At 40.5% G+C, this 21911-nt stretch overlaps 1 protein-coding gene across 4 annotated transcripts in view; it reads right to left on the reverse strand.

The window, feature by feature from the left end:
• The window catches only part of FERMT2 (FERM domain containing kindlin 2), a 227602-nt gene that overhangs the window by 61515 nt on the left and 144176 nt on the right, over nucleotides 1–21911 (reverse strand). For all 4 annotated transcript variants that reach the window (XM_053697594.1, XM_053697593.1, XM_053697592.1 and 1 more), the window contains 3 exons: nucleotides 7775–8000; nucleotides 7578–7680; nucleotides 4978–5085 (listed from right to left, as the gene is read on the reverse strand). In XM_053697594.1, the coding sequence (XP_053553569.1) occupies nucleotides 4978–5085; nucleotides 7578–7680; nucleotides 7775–8000 (437 nt within the window). The remainder of the gene's footprint in view (nucleotides 1–4977; nucleotides 5086–7577; nucleotides 7681–7774; nucleotides 8001–21911) is intronic.

Below are 21911 nucleotides of genomic sequence, written 5' to 3' on the forward strand. Positions count from 1 at the left end.
TACATATCTGATCAACAGAAGCCTCGTTCTTGAAGGCCCATGTGGAAGCCACAGCCCTAGTGGAATGAGCTGTGATTCTTTCAGGAGGCTGCCGTCCGGCAGTCTCATAAGCCAATCTGATGATGCTTTTAAGCCAAAAAGAGAGAGAGGTAGAAGTTGCTTTATGACCTCTCCTTTTACCAGAATAAACAACAAACAAGGAAGATGTTTGTCTGAAATCCTTTGTAGCCTCTAAATAGAATTTTAGAGCACGAACTACATCCAAATTGTGCAACAAACGTTCCTTCTTTGAAACTGGATTCGGACACAAAGAAGGCACAACTATCTCCTGGTTAATATTTTTATTAGAAACAACTTTCGGAAGAAAACCAGGTTTAGTACGCAAAACCACCTTATCTGCATGGAACACCAGATAAGGAGGAGAACACTGCAGAGCAGATAACTCTGAAACTCTTCTAGCAGAAGAAATTGCAACCAAAAATAAAACTTTCCAAGATAATAACTTAATATCTACGGAATGTAAGGGTTCAAACGGAACCCCTTGAAGAACTGAAAGAACTAAATTGAGACTCCAAGGAGGAGTCAAAGGTTTGTAAACAGGCTTGATTCTAACCAGAGCCTGAACAAAAGCCTGAACATCTGGCACAGCCGCCAGCTTCTTGTGAAGTAAAACAGATAAAGCAGAAATCTGTCCCTTCAAAGAACTTGCAGATAATCCTTTCTCCAAACCCTCTTGTAGAAAGGATAGAATCTTAGGAATTTTTACCCTGTTCCATGGGAATCCTTTCGATTTGCACCAACAGATATATTTCTTCCATACTTTATGGTAAATTTTCCTAGTTACAGGCTTTCTAGCCTGAATAAGAGTATCAATGACAGAATCTGAGAACCCACGCTTTGATAAAATCAAGCGTTCAATCTCCAAGCAGTCAGTTGGAGTGATGCCAGATTCGGATGTTCGAACGGACCTTGAACAAGAAGGTCCCGTCTCAAAGGCAGCATCCATGGTGGAGCCGATGACATATTCACCAGGTCTGCATACCAAGTTCTGCGTGGCCACGCAGGAGCTATCAAGATCACCGAAGCCCTCTCTTGATTGATCCTGGCTACCAGCCTGGGAATGAGAGGAAACGGTGGGAACACATTTAAAAAAAAAAAAAAAAAAAAAAACTCTGAGCCATCTCCGTGGAGATGTTGCCTGTGCAACGGCAAAGAGAATGACTGGGGAAGGCGGAGCCTAGGAGGGATCATGTGACCATGGGCTCTTTGCCATTTCCTGTTGGGGAAGAGAATATCCCACAAGTAAGGATGACGCCGTGGACCGGACACACCTATGTTGGAGAAAGAATGCTATTTTCAGACTACCCCCATGAAACAAGAGGCTGAAGATCCTTGTCTGTCAATGCAAGGTCATATGTCATGTCAGGTGTTCAGTTAAGGGCTCTTATAGCCTGTACTCAGGATAATACTATAGATATGAGTCTAAGCTGGGGTGGGGAACCAGTAGATCTAAAAGGTTTTTTTGGGGGGGAGCGGGGAAAACAACTTATCCCCAATTAAAAGGAGAAAAACGTGTCATGGTGGAGACCTGGCATAGCTAAAAGTTTTTGTATTACAAAAGGATTTTTTTTTTTGGACGCTGTTCTGATCAGCTCACATATCAGTGCACCCAAACCACTATACCACCTTATCTAAGTGCTCCTGAGGACTTTCCTCAGGCAAGTTATGTTTCCTGAGGGCAGGTCACTCTAGTATACAAGAGAAAAAAACACAGATACGACTACCCCAAATCTGCATGTCCCATCTGTAAATGCTGTACCTCTGTATGACATATTGCTGATGCTTACATACATGAAAAGTGCTAAAAACAGATTATAAACTAGTCTGACTCATACAGAAGTATCCTATTTCACACACTAAAGGAGATCATTAATGAAGTATAGTGAATCAGATGTAGTATGTGTGACAGCAGTGGAAGCCTGATAGCATTTTAGAGGAAGGCTGTTTTACATTCCCAGACTTTGCTGGTTACTGACTGACTAACCATCTTTTAAAAGGCTGAATCATAATTCACTACAGTACAAACTTCCGTTATTAGTCACAACACCAGCATTCTATTGCTCAGTAAATATAGGAATCTTCAGGAAATTTCCAACTACAAAAAAATCAAATATAGCACAAGACAACAGTTTCTGCTAAATGCATCTCAAAACCCTAAAGGAAGACACCTTCTCAAATCAGTTAAGAGTATATCATATTTGCACAATATACACTGGACATCTAAAGGCCCTATTTACTAAGCTGTGGATGCAGCTTTGGAGGCCTTGCTGATCAGTTTCACTAATATGAGCCTGCGTACCTAACAAGGTTCCCTCTAATTTGTTGGCACTGTGGGCCAACATTTGTAAGTGACTTAAAATGTGCGCACATTTTGAGTGTAGTAAGGTCATTTGCAAACAGACACTCTCACACATGTACACCGATTCAGTCAAACTCAAAGCACTTAAAGGAACAGTTTACCCAAACATTTTTGCCCCTTTCATTTGTTCCCAATTATCCATTTTATCTGCTGGAGTGTATTAAAGAGTTTACAAGTAGCTCCTTTACCATTATTTCAGCATTTGAAATAGCTGATTTAGTCAGTAGTATCCCCACCTATACTGAAAGTTTCTTGTCTTAAGTCTAGGCTATCGACAAGCTATGTAAACACAGCCAGCTGAAGAAGTTACACTCCCAGTGGGGTGAAGAAGATAACTAATTAAATTAGAATTTTCTATTGTTCACTCTAAGTATTGTGCTTTGGTTTACAAACAGATATAAGATTAGGAAACGTGTGTGTACACAAAGTGATAACATGAGATATAATTGTACCTGCAAGCTCAACCCATTGTAATAGGCTGTGGTTTCAAAGCACAAAACTAGCCATTTCATATACACAAATATGAAAATGCAATTTCTCATACATTCTATACTCTGCATCTGGTAGAACAAGTCACTGAAAATACAATGAGGGAAAAGCTATTTTACAGGTATACTGACCCTTTAAGCAGAAGAAAATATCTGTTGTAAATATACTAAGAGAGACTGGCTGATCTAGATTTAATAGCAAATATTTTGCTTATATCCTTGTTAAATTTCTTTTTGCCTTTATTTATTTTAGTTCAGTTTGAGAACAAAACAAACCATTAAGGAGCAGAGAAAATATAACAAACCAAAAAGGAGATCAACAGGAGATATGCAGAAAAAAAGTAGAAATCACACACTCATATATAGTTAACATACTGGGTATCAAGCAACACTTTGTGCAGCATCATGCCATAAAAAGATGGATATATGATACAAGTTCAATGTCCCTTTAATTAGACAGACTTTAACCCCTTGTCTGTCTCTGGGATGCAACAGCTGTTATGTTAAAGCCATACTCTATACAAAATAGAAATGAGAGAGGTTGCTTTTGTTTGAAATGAAAAAGGACACAACAAACCCAAGAATTACTCAGATATGCGTAATGTGCTGCCAGAAATAGTTCAATAACCTTGTGTACATAAATAACCAACCCATATTTTTCAAGACAAAGGGAGAAAGCCCACAGAGCACTGTACAGCAAATGTAATTGTAAGGCAAACAAAATCAAAGGACAGTAAACACCTCTATATTTTTATATAAAATGTCTTTTCTTATTTATTTTGTGCCCTATGTAATTTAGCTCTGAAAACCATGGATTTTCAAACTCACAGAACAAAAAATACAGTCTTATCAAGGCTAACCCTGCTTCATAATATCCCTAATCTACTTTAAACCTTTGAGTGCTAAGCACTTTCCCTCCTAGTTGCTAATAAGTTTTTTTAATTTTTGAAATAAAACTTTTTTTTCTTCTTTTCAGACCCTCAAGACTTGCACTGTTAGGCGACTACCTTTCCAACAGTGGGTCTTGGGGGTCTGTAGCTGCTTAGATGCCTGAGATACAGGCTTCTAAGCAGCATGCCCCCTCCTCCTATACTTAACATTGTTAAGTATAAATAAAGTTGCATGCATGGTGACATCACGTCATTGCGCATGACGTCACCGCGCATCACATGAAGTCCCGGCGATGCCTGTCACTCTACAGGCACGATCACCAGGGTAGGAGCAGTTAGGAGCCCCCAGATCTCCCTCAAGGTGGGAGAGTGCTCATGACGGCTCTGAGCCGTCATTAGCACCAGAGTGAGAAACTGACGGCTCAGCTGTCATTAGCACTCAAAGGGTTAAAAGGGACATTAAACACTTTGAGATGGTAAAAGAAAATGATAAATCATACATAAAAAAAAAAAAAACTCTGCAATAAACTCATTATTTTGTCCCATTTTCCTGTAATTCCATTTCTAAGAGGAACTGAAAAGCTCACAAATTCAGAATAGAAGTGCAGAACACTGTTATATTCCACACAGCCATTGGCTGCACACTCTAGTGACCTATTTATAACGGTCCCTAATTGGCAGACTAAGTTACAACATGGCAGCTCCCATTGTTTTATAGACACTAAAAAACTTTACACTTATTTTGTCAACATTTAAATAGCCAACAGAAATTTAGTCTGAGAATAACATGTAGATGTATTTTTTTTTATCTTTTCATTGAATGCATCATTCTTACTTAGCATTTATTTAGTGTTAAATGTCCCTTTAATTCATAACAACTGCTAAACAATTAAGTTTATACCAACTATGACGGCGTCTACCTTAATGTCTGTAGACTCAAGCATGGATTGGCCCTTCCAAATAAGGCAAATGGTGTTATTTTATTGAGCAAAAAATGCAGTAAAAAAGGATGTTAATTTGTTTTTAAAATGGACTTAACTTATATGTTGTTCTATAGCAAAACAGAAATGTATTGTCTTTATTTTAAAGGGACAGGCATTTTGTAATTCCAACTGTCTTCAGGATGCATTGTACAGATCGTTATTTAATCTATGATAAAAGCAGAAAATTCCGAACTTACCTGCAAAGCAGCAAACATCATCATTTCTTCTTCCGTGCACTCAATTTCCTCTAGGAGAATCGCCCATTTAGCTTGTTCATACAGTTGGTTGATTCTGATGGCATCGTACTAAAAAAATATATATTCACATTAACTTTGAAAAGTATGTAACCGTTTATCTTGTGTTACTAACTTGTGCTAGGCGTTTCATAATTAAATGGAAACCAACATGTGCTGAGAAAAACACACACAGGCTATGCTATTCTTCAGTATTGACTTCTTTATTATGGTACAACGCTAATGGTTGAAGTCTATCTTGAATGGAAAGAATAAGGCAAATAGAAAAGAAATTAAATAAAAATTAAGCTTAAGGCTCTAGAGGAAAACACAGCCAGTGACTGGCGTGTTGTGCTATGTGTGCCCCTGACTGTGCATGTTCTGCATGGTAGCTGCAATGCTTGTGGATCCTGATCACAGCTTTACCTAAGTGGTCATCTCGGGTCAGCACGGAACAAATCGCATGCAATTTTGCATTAGAATATCCCTTTAATTGCAATTTTTATTTAAAAATGTGAACACATGCAATTTGCTACTTATTTTGTACTCCTATTTTTCCTATTTTAAAGTCCATTTGATGTGGATTTAGAGAGGGGGGATATTTCAAATCACGTTTTTTATTTTATCCTCTGTGTTGGCAAAATTACAAATAAATAAAAGATGTTACTTATAGACCAAAAAAAAATAAAAAAATTGCATGTTTGTTTTTTTGTTGTTTTTTTAAAGCATAGTACTTGCTGTCTGCTACAGACAGCCTCTTGATTAGCTTTTCACAACAAGAGACTGCCAATTAATGTGAGCCATATAGATAACATTGTGCTCTCTTCCATGTAGTTGTGGCAGACACTACACTAATTGGCTAAAATGCAAGTCAATAGATAAATAAATAGCCATGTGATCTGGAGGCTGTCAGAAGATGCTTAGATACAAGGTAATCACATAGGTAAAAATATATTAATACAACCATGTTGGCTGTGCAAAACTGTGGAATGGGTAATAAAGGGATTATCTATCTTATTTAAACAAACATTTTGGAGTTAACTGTCCCTTTAAAAATGATAAAATAAGCCCAGTCCTTTCACCGTAAACAGTAGTGTGTGTAATGCACTTTAACTACAGATATATATTACAGTAGTTTCACTTAGAAGCTGCTAGATCAGAGGTGAGCTCTCAGGATACAAATTTATTAGGCTATATAGAAGACAACTTTTATACTACATGATAGTTTACCCTCAAAATATTGCAATGAATAATGCAGCTTTATTTTGTCAAATTAGCATATTGTTTTATGTTATTTCTTTTTTGTTTTTCTACAGATTTCCCTGATCCCAGAACATGATAATAAATCACAGATAAACATATATAGGATTTTGAGCATGAATTGTTTGCACAAGTGTAGTTAAAGGTACATTATACACTCATTTTTTCTTTGCATAAATGTTTTGTAGATGATTTATATAGCCCATTAAGTTTTTTTTTTTTTTTTTTTAAATGGATAGTTTTGCTTATTTTTAAATAACATTGCTCTGATTTTCAGACTCCTAAACAAGCCCCAAAGTTTTAGGAGAATACCGACGTATACCTACTCCAGCTTGCTTCTGTTTGTGTAAAGGAAGGGGGAGGGGGGAGTGTCCATATTTCCCACTTGCAGTGGGTGTTCCAGTAACCTTTAAAACAGAGCTAAACTGGAAGCTTCTAAGTAAGTTTTTAAACGGTTTTATATTGGATTTTTATATCAGTATCTGTGCATATTATTCTTTATAGTAGTATCTATTACATGCAGTTATATGAAAATTGGTGTATACTGTCCCTTTAAATAGATTGGAGTTGCCCTGCTTTAAGCACTGATTCAGCCAAGTTAATTAATAATAAGTTATTAAAATGGTAGCTTCATTCATTTCTATTCTCCATCTAAAAGCTCTATATATAGAAAGTATAAAAAAACTAAAATGTTTTACTTATCCACTACAATTTCTTACTGTGTGTGTTTTCTGCATTTTAACATCTGCTAACCATATTTATTTGTAAATAATAAAAAGGTGATTCAATAGATTTCACTAAACAGCAGACAAAAAAAATGCAATATCCCTGTGTGCTAAACAGATATGTGCTCGTTAGTTGGGTTTATTCCAAGTAATAGCTGCGCCCCACGTGAGTCTACCCTGTCGATAGGTATACTGACAGATTGTATAGACCTATAGGATAGGTTACTAGTTACGACGATGACCATTTTTATTGCTATATTGTATGTAAAGCTTTACTGGTTATTAATTAAATGTTTTAAAAGACGTTTGTAGATTTTAAATCCTGTTTTGAGATGAAGAAAAAAAAAAAAGTCACGGAATGTAGCCATCTTTTGTTAATCATGAAAACTATTTATTAAGCCAATCCCAAAAACTAAAAAAAAAAAACACAACACAAGTTCTTTATATCATTTTGGGAGAAAACCCAAATTGGTTTTGCAGCACAGAAGTCAGTGACACAGAGTGAGTGGGAGGGATAAACTAGCACATCTGGAAAAACTGAACTGAAAACTTAACATTTACAGGAAAATAAATATATACCTTTGGATTCAAATCAAAAAAGCTGTAGTACTTAAATCTAAGTAGTAAGGCCTCATTATCTTTTACATCTTGTTCCATAAGAGATCTTGAGGAATCCAACCATCTGAAAAACAAATCAGGGAGAAAATGCTCATTATAAATATCTACAAACACTTGGGGGGACACAGAGTGCATATGGTGCTAAGAAGCATATTTACCCTTGATTTATTTTGGCTTTGTCAAGAAGAGACTGTGGCTTGTACATTTTGGCTAAAACATCTGGCGAGGTTATTGGCTGGCTGACAGCAAGTATTCCAGGGTTTCCTTCTGATAAAGCACTGTCTCCAAACCAAGCTGATGTGGGCGACAGGGGGCTTCCATCTCGAGAGTCATATGTAGGTGTCATGGTTTTACTATACAGACCAGGACTCGAATAAATACTTCCTAACAGAGAAACAAGAAAAAGTGTGAGGAGTTTATACTGATCAAACTCACAGCCTTCATTTTTAAATTGACAAAAACTTGATACTCCCATGTACAAACTGATTACAACACACGCTAAACCATTTGCACTAAAACATGTCTAATATATAAATTGACAAGTACTAGCAATTTCTAGCATTAAAGTGACACTGAACCCAAATTTTATATTTCATGATTCAGATAGAGCATGCAATTTTAAGCAACTTTCTAATTTACTCCTATTATCAATTTTCTTCACTCTTGCTATCTTTATTTGAAAAGCAAGAATGTAAGTTTAGAAGCCGGTTCACAACCTGGGTTGTGCTTGCTGATTGGTGGCTAAATGTTGTCCAGGATGCTAAACCAAAATTTGGCTGGCTCCTTAGCTTAGATGCCTTTTTCAAGTAAAGATAGCAAGAGAACGAAGAAAATGTAATAGGAGTAAATTAGAAAGTTGATTAAAATTGCATGCTCTATCTGAATGATGAAAGAAAAAATTTGGGTTTACTATCCCTTTAACGATCAATGTCAGACAGAGCAGGAGCGAGCTGCACTTAGTGTAATGGCGCGGTCAGGCCGGGCTGTGACTATACAGCTGGCCCGATGCGCTGTATAATAAAAACAGACCTGAAAAACAGCCATATTTTAAAAAAATTCAAAGGGACTATTAAGTTTTACAACGATAACACCAATATAATGTTATATAATTCTGCACTATGTGCAGAATTATATAAAATTTTTTAGGTTTAATGGCCCTTTAAGGACCAGCGACGTACCCTGTACATCGCTGCAGTCCTGTGCTTCTCTCTGCTGCAATCTCACTCAAAATAGCGAGATGGCGCTATTTCTGCATGCCCCACGAGTGCACTCTGTGGCCCTCTTTGCATTGACAAGCGATAGTGCCAATCGGTGGGTAGGAGCCAATGCAAGGAGGCGGGTGGATGGCCCATCGCCGATGCGTGCTTTGGATCCTGTGATGAAAGTGCCTGTGAGCATGCAAGGAGGCGGGGCTCAGGAGCGCACGCATGCACGTCATTATACTGAACGAAAGGAGGGAGAGGGGAAAGGGAAAGAGGGGGGGAAATTTTTTTGGGAAAGGGATCCGGAAGGGGGGGGGGGGGGGAGCTACACTACAGAAAAATAGGATTTTTTATTTTATTACAAAAAAAAAAAAAAAACTAAATTATATGGACAACTGGGTACTGGCAGACAGTTGCCAATACCCAAGATGGCAGACAAAAAGGTAGGGTGGGTTAGAAAACGGTTTTTTTTTTGGGGGGGGGGGGGGAGGGATCAGGGAGGTTGGGGGCTAAGGGGGATCCCAAAAGGCAGAATAAATATATTTTTTTTTTAAAAATAAATAAAAAGGAAGCGTGTAGGGTTAATTTTTAGCTTTAATTAACCCCTTCACTGCTGGGCAAAATACATGTGTGGTGCGCAGCTGCATTTAGCGGCCTTCTAATTACTCAAAAGCAATGCCAAAGCCATATATGTCTGCTATTTCTGAACAAAGGGGATCCCAGAGAAACGTTTACAACCATTTGTGCCATGATTGCACAAGCTGTTTGTAAATAATTTCAGTGAGAAACCTAAAACTGTGAAAAATTTTACTATTTTATTTGATCGCATTTGGCGGTGAAATGGTGGCATGAAATATATAAAAATGGGCCTAGATCAATACTTTGTGTTGTCTACTACACTAAAGCTAAAATTAACCCTACAAGCTACCTAATTAACCCCTTCACTGCTGGGCATAATAAACATTTGGTGCGCAGCGGCATTTAGCTGCCTTCTAATTACCAAAAAGCAAAGCCAAAGCCATAAATGTCTGCCAAAAAAAAAAGCAAAGCCACAATTTTTTTTTTTATTTGACTGCATTTGGCGGTGAAATTGTGGCAAAAATAATACCAAAATGGACCTAGATCAATACTTTGGGTTGTCTACTAAACAAAAAAAAATATATATATATATATATATATATATATATATATATATATATATATATATATATATATATATATATATATATATATATATATATATATATATATATATATATATATATATATATATATATATCAGATATATCAGATATGACAGATATCAGTGTACCAATGTAACTATTGCCAATATTAAAAAAAAAAAAAAAAAAAAAAAAAAAATGGTTTGGAAATAGCAAAGTCCTACTTGTATTTATTACCCTATAACTTGCAAAGAACATGTAAACATTGGGTATTTCTAAACTCAGGAAAAAATTTAGAAGCTATTTAGCATGGGTGTTTTTTGGTGGTTGTAGATGTGTAACAGATTTTGGGGGTCAAACTTAGAAAAAGTGTGTTTTTTTTCATTTTTTCATCATATTTTATAAAAAAAATTATAGTAAATAATAAGATATGAAAATAATGCTATCGTTAGAAGGTCCATTTAATGGCGAGAAAAACAGTATATAATATATGTGTGGGTACAGTAAATGAGCAAGAGGAAAATTACAGCTAAATACAAACACCGCAGAAATGTAAAAATAGTCCTGGTCCTTAAAGGGACATGAAACCCAAATTTTTTCATTCACGATTTAGAAAGAGCATACAATTATAAACAACTTTCTAATTTACTTCTATTATTTATTTTGCTTCATTCTCTTGATATTCTTTGCTGAAAAGCATATCTAGATATGCTTAGTAGCTGCTGATTGGTAGCTGCACATAGATGCCTCCTGTGATTGGTTCACCGTGTGCATTGCTATTTCTTCATTAAAGTATATCTAAAGAATGAAGCAAATTAGGTAATAGAAGTAAATTGGAATGTTGTTTAAAATTGTATTCTCTACCTTAATCATGAAAGAAAATGTTTGGGTATAGTATCCCTTTAAGGGTAAGAAATTGAAAAATGGCCTTGTCCTTAAGGGGTGAAAGTTATTTATTTAGTGACCAGAAACCACAGGGCCCAGGTGCAAGAATCTAAGAAGGGCCCCCCAACACACACACACAAAAAAAAGTGCATTTGATACATTTTTTTTTTTAACATTTAACACAGAAAAAAAAACATAATTTATGCTTACCTGATAAATTCCTTTCTCCTGTAGTGTGGTCAGTCCACGGGTCATCATTACTTCTGGGATATTAACTCCTCCCCAACAGGAAGTGCAAGAGGATCACCCAGCAGAGCTGCTATATAGCTCCTCCCCTCTACATCACATCCAGTCATTCGACCGAGAACCAACGAGAAAGGAGAAGCCAAAGGGTGCAGTGGTGACTGGAGTATAATTTAAAAATTTAGACCTGCCATAAAAACAGGGCGGGCCGTGGACTGACCACACTACAGGAGAAAGGAATTTATCAGGTAAGCATAAATTTTGTTTTCTCCTGTTAAGTGTGGTCAGTCCACGGGTCATCATTACTTCTGGGATACCAATACCAAAGCTAAAGTACACAGATGACAGGAGGGACAGGCAGGCTCTTTATACGGAAGGAACCACTGCCTGAAGAACCTTTCTCCCAAAAACAGCCTCCGAAGAAGCAAAAGTGTCAAATTTGTAAAATTTGGAAAAAGTATGAAGAGAAGACCAAGTTGCAGCCTTGCAAATCTGTTCAACAGAAGCCTCATTCTTAAAGGCCCAAGTGGAAGCCACAGCTCTAGTAGAATGAGCTGTAATTCTTTCAGGAGGCTGCTGTCCAGCAGTCTCATAAGCTAAACGTATTATGCTACGAAGCCAAAAAGAGAGAGAGGTAGCAGAAGCTTTTTGACCTCTCCTCTGACCAGAATAAACGACAAACAGGGAAGACGTTTGTCGAAAATCCTTAGTTGCCTGTAGATAAAATTTCAGGGCACGGACTACATCTAGATTGTGTAGAAGACGTTCCTTCTTCGAAGGATTAGGACACAAAGATGGAACAACAATCTCCTGATTGATATTCCTGTTAGTGACCACCTTAGGTAAGAACCCAGGTTTAGTACGCAGAACTACCTTGTCTGAATGAAAAATCAGATAAGGAGAATCACAATGTAAGGCAGATAACTCAGACTCTTCGAGCCGAGGAAATAGCCATTAAAAACAGAACTTTCCAAGATAACAATTTGATATCAATGGAATGAAGGGGTTCAAACGGAACACCCTGTAAAACATTAAGAACTAAGTTCAAACTCCATGGTGGAGCAACAGTTTTAAACACAGGCTTAATCCTGGCCAAAGCCTGACAAAAAGCCTGAACGTCTGGAACCTCTGACAGACGTTTGTGTAAAAGAATGGACAGAGCTGAAATCTGTCCCTTTAAGGAACTAGCGGATAAACCCTTTTCTAAACCTTCTTGTGGAAAAGACAATATCCTAGGAATCCTAACCTTACTCCATGAGTAACTCTTGGATTCGCACCAATATAAGTATTTACGCCATATTTTATGGTAAATCTTTCTGGTAACAGGCTTCCTAGCCTGTATTAAGGTATCAATTACTGACTCAGAAAAACCACGTTTTGATAAAATCAAGCGTTCAATTTCCAAGCAGTCAGCTTCAGAGAAATTAGATTTTGATGTTTGAAGGGACCCTGGATCAGAAGGTCCTGTCTCAGAGGCAGAGACCAAGGTGGACAGGATGACATGTCCACTAGATCTGCATACCAAGTCCTGCGTGGCCACGCAGGCGCTATTAGAATCACCGATGCTCTCTCCTGTTTGATTCTGACAATCAATCGAGGAAGCATCGGGAAGGGTGGAAACACATAGGCCATCCCGAAGGTCCAAGGTGCTGTCAAGGCATCTATCAGGACCGCTCCCGGATCCCTGGATCTGGACCCGTAACAAGGAAGCTTGCCGTTCTGTCGAGACGCCATGAGATCTATCTCTGGTTTGCCCCAACGTCAAAGTATTTGGGCAAAGACCTCCGGATGAAGTTCCCACTCCCCCGGATGAAAAGTCTGACGACTTAGGAAATCCGCCTCCCAGTTCTCCACTCCCGGGATGTGGATTGCTGACAGGTGGCAAGAGTGAGACTCTGCCCAGTGAATTATCTTTGATACTTCCATCATCGCTAGGGAGCTTCTTGTCCCTCCTTGATGGTTGATGTAAGCTACAGTCGTGATGTTGTCCGACTGAAACCTGATGAACCCCCGAGTTGTTAACTGGGGCCAAGCCAGAAGGGCATTGAGAACTGCTCTCAATTCCAGAATGTTTATTGGCAGGAGACTCTCCTCCTGAGTCCATGATCCCTGAGCCTTCAGAGAATTCCAGACAGCGCCCCAACCTAGTAGGCTGGCGTCTGTTACGATTGTCCAATCTGGCCTGCTGAATGGCATCCCCCTGGACAGATGTGGCCGAGAAAGCCACCATAGAAGAGAATTTCTGGTCTCTTGATCCAGATTCAGAGTAGGGGACAAATCTGAGTAATCCCCATTCCACTGACTTAGCATGCACAATTGCAGCGGTCTGAGATGTAGGCGTGCAAAGGGTACTATGTCCATTGCCGCTACCATTAAGCCGATCACCTCCATGCATTGAGCCACTGACGGGTGTTGAATGGAATGAAGGACACGGCATGCATTTTGAAGCTTTGTTAACCTGTCTTCTGTCAGGTAGATCTTCATTTCTACAGAATCTATAAGAGTCCCTAAGAAGGGAACTCTTGTGAGTGGAAAGAGAGAACTCTTCTTTTCGTTCACCTTCCATCCATGCGACCTTAGAAATGCCAGTACTAACTCTGTATGAGACTTGGCAGTTTGAAAGCTTGAAGCTTGTATCAGAATGTCGTCTAGGTACGGAGCTACCGAAATTCCTCGCGGTCTTAGTACCGCCAGAAGAGCACCCAGAACCTTTGTGAAGATTCTTGGAGCCGTAGCCAATCCGAATGGAAGAGCTACAAACTGGTAATGCCTGTCTAGGAAGGCAAACCTTAGATACCGGTAATGATCTTTGTGAATCGGTATGTGAAGGTAAGCATCCTTTAAATCCACTGTGGTCATGTACTGACCCTTTTGGATCATGGGTAGGATTGTCCGAATAGTTTCCATTTTGAACGATGGAACTCTTAGGAATTTGTTTAGGATCTTTAAATCCAAGATTGGCCTGAAGGTTCCCTCTTTTTTGGGAACCACAAACAGATTTGAGTAAAACCCCTGTCCATGTTCCGACCGCGGAACCGGATGGATCACTCCCATTAGTAAAAGATCTTGTACACAGCGTAGAAACGCCTCTTTCTTTATTTGGTTTGTTGACAACCTTGACAGATGAAATCTCCCTTTTGGGGGAGAGGATTTGAAGTCCAGAAGATATCCCTGAGATATGATCTCTAACGCCCAGGGATCCTGGACATCTCTTGCCCAAGCCTGGGCGAAGAGAGAAAGTCTGCCCCCCACTAGATCCGTTCCTGGATCGGGGGCCCTCGATTCATGCTGTCTTAGGGGCAGCAGCAGGTTTTCTGGCCTGCTTGCCCTTGTTCCAGGACTGGTTAGGTCTCCAGCCTTGTCTGTAGCGAGCAACAGCTCCTTCCTGTTTTGGAGCAGAGGAAGTTGATGCTGCTCCTGCCTTGAAATTACAAAAGGAACGAAAATTAGACTGTCTAGCCTTAGGTTTGGCTCTGTCTTGAGGCAGGGCATGGCCTTTACCTCCTGTAATGTCAGCGATAATTTCCTTCAAACCGGGCCCGAATAAGGTCTGCCCTTTGAAAGGTATGTTAAGTAATTTAGATTTAGAAGTAACGTCAGCTGACCAGGATTTTAGCCACAGTGCTCTGCGTGCCTGAATGGCGAATCCGGAATTCTTAGCCGTAAGTTTTGTTAAATGTACTACGGCATCTGAAACAAATGAATTAGCTAGCTTAAGTGTTTTAAGCTTGCTTGAAATCTCATCTATAGTTATTGAGTCAAGAGTCTCTTCCAGGGACTTGGACCAAAAAGGGGCCGCGGCCGAGACAGACGCAATACATGCAAGGGGTTGCAATATAAAACCTTGTTGAACAAACATTTTCTTAAGGTAACCCTCTAATTTTTTATCCATTGGATCTGAAAAGGCACAGCTATCCTCCACCGGGATAGTGGTACGCTTAGCCAGAGTAGAAACCGCTCCCTCCACCTTAGGGACCGTCTGCCATAAGTCCCGTGTGGTGGCGTCTATTGGAAACATTTTTCTAAACACAGGAGGGGGGGAAAAGGGTACACCGGGCCTATCCCACTCCTTAGTAATTATCTCTGTAAGCCTCTTAGGTATAGGAAATATGTCAGTACTCGCCGGTACCGCATAGTATCTATCCAGCCTACATAATTTCTCTGGGATTGCAACAGTGTTACAATCATTCAGAGCTGCTAATACCTCCCCTAACAGTACACGGAGGTTTTCGAGCTTAAACTTAAAATTAGAAATATCTGAATCCATTCTATTGGGATCAGAACAGTCACCTGCAGATTGAAGCTCTCCGTCCTCATGTTCTGCATACTGTGACGCAGTATCAGACATGGCCCTATTATTAACAGCGCACTCTGTTCTCACCCCAGAGTGATCACGCTTACCTCTAAGTTCTGGTAATTTGGACAAAACTTCAGTCATAACATTAGCCATATCCTGTAATGTGATTTGTAATGGCCGCCCTGATGTACTCGGCGCTACAATATCACGCACCTCCCGAGCGGGAGATGCAGGTACTGACACGTGAGGCGAGTTAGTCGGCATAACTCTCCCCTCGTTTGGTGAATGATGTTCAATTTGTACAGATTGACTTTTATTTAAAGTAGCATCAATGCAATTAGTACATAAATTTCTATTGGGCTCCACTTTGGCTTTAGCACATATAGCACAGAGATATTCCTCTGAATCAGACATGTTTAAACACACTAGCAATTACCCAGCAACTTGGAAATACTTTTCAAAGCAATTTACAAATATGAAAAACGTACTTTGCCTTTAAGAAGCACAGAAAAAAAGTTATGACAGTTGAGTAATAATAAACCGGAGAAACTATAACATCAAATTCTTTCCGGTAAAACACAATTTTAGCAAAGGAATGCCCCCATTAGCAATGGATAACTAACCCTGAATAGCAGAAAAAATGTACAGAATATAAACGTTTTTTATCACAGTCAAAAGCACAATCTCACAGGTCTGCTGTGAGTGATTACCTCCCTCAAACTAACTTTTGAAGACCCCTGAGCTCTGTAGAGACGAACCGGATCATGCAGGGAAGAAAACAGACTTGTGACTGAATTTTCTGATGCGTATCAAAAGCGCCAAAATAGGCCCCTCCCCCTCACACACAACAGTGAGGGAGATCAGTAAACTGTCTTAAATTAAATAAAACGACCGCCAAGTGGAAAAAAACAGTGCCCAAAAATTTTTTTCACCCAGTACCTCAGATAATTAAACGATTTTAACATGCCAGCAAAAACGTTTAACATCAAATAAATGAAATGTTATTAGAAAGCCTGTTGCTAGTCGTTCCCACTGCAAGTTAGGCTAAAGTCTTATGCATACAGTATTATCCCAGTGAAGTGCCATTCCCCAGAATACTGAAGTGTAAATATACATACATGACAGCCTGATACCAGTTGCTACTACTGCATTTAAGGCTGAGCTTACATTATATCGGTATGGCAGTATTTTCTCAGTCAATTCCATTCTCAGAAAATAATATGCTGCTACATACCTCTTTGCAGGTTAACCTGCCCGCTGTCCCCTGATCTGAAGTTTACCTCACTCCTCAGATGGCCGAGAACAGCAAGATGATCTTAACTACGCCGGCTAAAATCATCCAAAAACTCAGGTAGATTCTTCTTCAAATTCTACCTGAGAAGGAACAACACACTCCGGTGCCGTTTTAAAATAACAAACTTTTGATTGAAGGTATAAAACTAAGTATAATCACCACAGTCCTCTCACACATCCTATCTATTAGTTGGGTGCAAGAGAATGACTGGGTGTGACGTAGAGGGGAGGAGCTATATAGCAGCTCTGCTGGGTGATCCTCTTGCACTTCCTGTTGGGGAGGAGTTAATATCCCAGAAGTAATGATGACCCGTGGACTGACCACACTTAACAGGAGAAAACAGAATTTATGCTTACCTGATAAATTACTTTCTCCAACAGTGTGTCCGGTCCACGGCGTCATCCATTACTTGTGGGATATTCTCCTCCCCTACAGGGAATGGCAAGGAGAGCACACAGCAAGAGCTGTCCATATAGTCCCCCTCTGGCTCCGTGCCCCCCAGTCATTCGACCGACGGTTAGGAGAAAAAGGAGAAACCATAGGGTGCCGTGGTGACTGTAGTGTATAGAGAAAGAAAATTTTTCAAACCGGATTAAAAAACCAGGGCGGGCCGTGGACCGGACACACCGTTGGAGAAAGTAATTTATCAGGTAAGCATAAATTCTGTTTTCTCCAACATTGGTGTGTCCGGTCCACGGCGTCATCCATTACTTGTGGGAACCAATACCAAAGCTTTAGGACACGGATGAAGGGAGGGAGCAAATCAGGTTACCTAAACAGAAGGCACCACGGCTTGCAAAACCTCTCTCCCAAAAATAGCCTCCGAAGAAGCATAAGTATCAAATTTGTAGAATCTGGCAAAAGTGTGCAGAGAAGACCAAGTCTCTGCCTTACATAGCTGATCAACAGAAGCCTCGTTCTTGAAGGCTTATGGGAAGCCACAGCCCTAGTAGAGTGAGCTGTGATTCGTTCAGGAGGTTGCCGTCCGGCAGTCTCATAAGTCAATCTGATAATACTTTTCTCGAAAGAAGAGAGGTAGCAGTAGCTTTTTGCCCTCTCCTCTTACTAGAGTAAACGACAAACAAAGATGAGGTTTGTCTAAAATCCTTTGTGTAACAAACGTTCCTTCTTTGAAACTGGATTCGGACACAGAGAAGGAACAAGTATTTGCTGGTTAACATTCTTGTTGGAACAACTTTCGGAGGAAAACCAGGCTTAGTACACAAAACAACCTTATCTGAATGGAACACCAGATAGGGTGGATCACACTGCAAAGCAGATAATTCAGAAACTCTTCTAGCAGAAGAAAAAACAACCAAAACAGAACTTTCCAAGAAATGTAATTTGGTATCTATGGAATGTAAAGGTTCAAATGGAACCCCTTGAAGAACTGAAGGAACTAAATTTAGACTCCAAGTCATGGGTCTGTAAACAGGCTTGATTCTGACCAAAGCCTGTACAAAAGCTTGCATCTCTGGCACAGCTGCCAGTCGTTTGTGTAAAGCAGAAATCTTAGGAATTTTAATCTTACTCCAGGAGAATCCTTTGGATTCACACCAACAGATATATTTTTTCCATATTTTATGGTAAATCTTTCTAGTCACAGGTTTTCTGGCTTGTACCAGAGTATCTATCACTGAATTTGAAAACCCACGCTTGGATAAAATCAAGCGTTCAATTTCCAAGCAGTCAGCTGCAGAGAAACTAGATTTGGATGTTCGAATGGACCTTGTACCAGAAGATCCTGTCTCAAAGGTAGCTTCCATGGTGAAGCCGATGACATATTCACCAGGTCTGCATACCAAGTCCTGCGCGGCCACGCAGGAGCTACCAGAATCACAGAGGCTTTCTCGGTGGAACGGTGGAAACTCATAAGCTAGGTTGAACGACCAAGGCGCCACTAATGCATCCACTAGAGTCGCCTTGGGATCCCTGGATCTGGACTCGTAGCAAGGAACCTTGAAGTTCTGACGAGACGCCATCAGATCCATGTCTGGAATGCCCCATAATTGAGTCAACTGGGCAAACACCTCCGGGTGAAGTTCCCACTCCTCCGGATGGAAAGTCTGACGACTCAGATAATCCGCCTCCCAGTTGTCTACTCCTGGGATGTGGATTGCAGATAGGTGGCAGGAGTGATCCTCCGCCCATTTGATGATTTTGGACACCTCTCTCATCGCCAAGGAACTCCTTGTTCCCCTCTGATGGATGATGTAAGCTACAGTCGTCATGTTGTCTATATGAATCCGGCCTTCGCTAGTTGAGGCCAAGCCCGGAGAGCTCTACCCCCCGGAGAGCGGTGAGCATTGAATATCGCTCTCAGTTCCAGGATGTTTATCGGGAGAAGAGACTCTTCCCGAGACCATAGGCCCTGAGCTTTCAGGGAGTCCCAGACCGCGCCCCAGCCTAATAGACTGGCGTCGGTCGTGACAATGACCCACTGTGGTCTGTGGAAACTCATTCCCTGAGACAGGTGATCCTGAGTCAACCACCAACTGAGTGAGTCTCTGGTTAACTGGTCTACTTGAATCTGGGGGAGACAAGTCTGCATAGCCCCCATTCCACTGACTGAGCATGCACAGTTGCAATGGTCTTAGATGAATTCGAGCAAAAGGAACCACGTCCATTGCTGCCACCATTAGACCTATTACTTCCATGCACTGAGCTATGGAAGGCTGAGGAATAGAATGAAGAACTTGACACGCCTTTAAAAGCTTTAATTTTCTGACCTCTGTCAGAAAGATCTTCATTTCTACAGAATCTATTATTGTTCCCAGAAAGGGAACTCTTGTAGATGGGGACAGGGAACTCTTTTCCACGTTCACCTTCCACCCGTGAGACCTGAGAAAAGCTAATAAAATGTCTGTATGAGCCTTTGATCTGGAAAGGGACGACCCTTGGATTAGAATGTCGTCTAGGTAAGGTGCTACCGCAATGCCCCTCGGTCTTAGCACCGCTAGAAGGGACCCTAGCACCTTTGTGAAGATTCTGGGAGCAGTGGCTAAACCGAACGGAAGAGCCACGAACTGGTAATGTTTGTCCAGAAAGGCGAACCTTAGGAACTGATGATGATCCTTGTGGATAGGAATATGTAGGTACGCATCCTTTAAATCCACGGTAGTCATGTATTGACCCTCCTGGATTGTAGGTAAAATAGTTCGAATGGTTTCCATTTTGAACGATGGAACCCTGAGGAATTTGTTTAGAATTTTTAAATACAGAATTGGTCTGAAAGTTCCCTCTTTTTTGGGAACTACAAACAGATTTGAGTAAAAACCCCTGACCTTGTTCCGCTGTTGGAACTGGGTGTATCATTCCCATCTTTAATAGGTCTCCTACGCAATGTAAGAATGCCTGTCTCTTTATCTGGTCTGAAGATAAGCGAGACATGTGGAACCTTCCCCTTGGGGGAAGTTCCTTGAATTCTAGAAGATAACCCTGAGAGACTATTTCTAGTGCCCAGGGATCCGGAACATTTCTTGCCCAAGCCTGAGCAAAGAGAGAAAGTCTGCCCCCTACTAGATCCGGTCCCGGATCGGGGGCTACCCCTTCATGCTGTCTTGGTAGCAGGCTTCTTGGCCTGTTTACCCTTGTTCCAGCCTTGCATTGGTTTCCAAGCTGGCTTAGCCTGGGAAGCGTTATCCTCTTGTCTAGAGGCTGCGGAGTTAGGAGACGGTCCGTTCCTGAAGTTACGAAAGGAACGAAAATTGGACTTATTCTTAGCCTTGAAAGGCCTATCCTGTGGGAGGGCATGGCCCTTTCCCCCAGTGATGTCTGAAATAATCTCCTTCAATTCTGGCCCAAAAAGGGTCTTACCTTTGAAAGGAATATTAAGCAATTTTGTCTTGGAAGATACATCCGCCGACCAAGACTTTAGCCAGAGCGCTCTGCGCGCCACTATCGCAAACCCTGAATTTTTCCCCGCTAACCTCGCTAATTGCAAAGCGGCATCTAAAATAAAGGAATTAGCTAACTTAAGTGCGTGAATTCTGTCCATGACTTCCTCCTACATAGTCTCCCTACTGAGCGACTTTTCCAGTTCCTCGAACCAGAACCACGCCGCTGTAGTGACAGGAATAATGAACGAAATAGGTTGAAGGAGGTAACCTTGCTCTACAAAAATCTTTTTAAGCAAACCCTCCAACTTCTTATCCATAGGATCTTTGAAAGCACAATAGTCCTCAATAGGTATGGTCGTGCGCTTGGCTAGAGTAGAAACCGCCCCCTCGACCTTAGGGACTGTTTGCCATAAATCCTTCCTGGGGTCGACCATAGGGAACAATTTCTTAAATATAGGAGGAGGGACAAAAAGGTATGCCTGGCTTCTCCCACTCCTTATTCACTATGTCCGCCACCCGTTTAGGTATCGGAAAAGCATCAGGGTGCACCGGGACCTCAAGGAACTTGTCCATCTTGCACAATTTTTCTGGGATGACCAGATTGTCACAATCATCCAGAGTAGATAGCACCTCCTTATAGTAATGCGCGGAGATGCTCTAATTTAAATTTAAATGTCACAACATCAGGTTCTGCCTGCTGAGAAATTCTTCCTGTATCAGAAATTTCCCCATCTGACAAACCCTCCCTCACTGCCACTTCAGATTGGTTACTTCGTTACTGTCTCTTTAAATGTTAAACAGGGCACACTTTATTACTGAATATGTGAAAAACTATTAAGGAATTATCCAATCTTTACCAAATTTTCACCACAGTGTCTTAATGCATTCAAAGTATTGCACCCCAATGCAACCGGAGCCGTTTGCAATTTTAACCCCCCTACAGTCCCAGCCACAGCCTTTGTTGCGACTTCACAAATCCCAGGGGGGGTATTTGAAGCCTTCTAGGAACGTTTTTAGTGGATTCCATCCAGACCCTCACACATGCAGCTGCATGTACTGAACTCAAAAGTAACTGTGCAATAATGGCACGAAAATGAGGCTCTGCATACTACAGAGAAAGGCCCTTCCTGACTGGGAAGGTGTCTTAACAAGTGCCTGGTGCTAAAAACATTCCCCAATATTAAAAAAGTGTGAAACTCACTTCAAACTGCATATAATACTTACAGCAATTGATTTTAGTTACTGCTGCTAAAATCATACTCCTCTTTTAAACAGAACTCTTCATCTCTTTCTGTTTCAGAGTAAATAGTACATACCAGCACTATTTTAAAATAACAAACTCTTGATAGAAGAATAAAAAACTACAACTAAC

The sequence above is a fragment of the Bombina bombina genome, chromosome 1, assembly GCF_027579735.1.
Source record: "Bombina bombina isolate aBomBom1 chromosome 1, aBomBom1.pri, whole genome shotgun sequence".
NCBI lineage: Eukaryota > Metazoa > Chordata > Amphibia > Anura > Bombinatoridae > Bombina > Bombina bombina.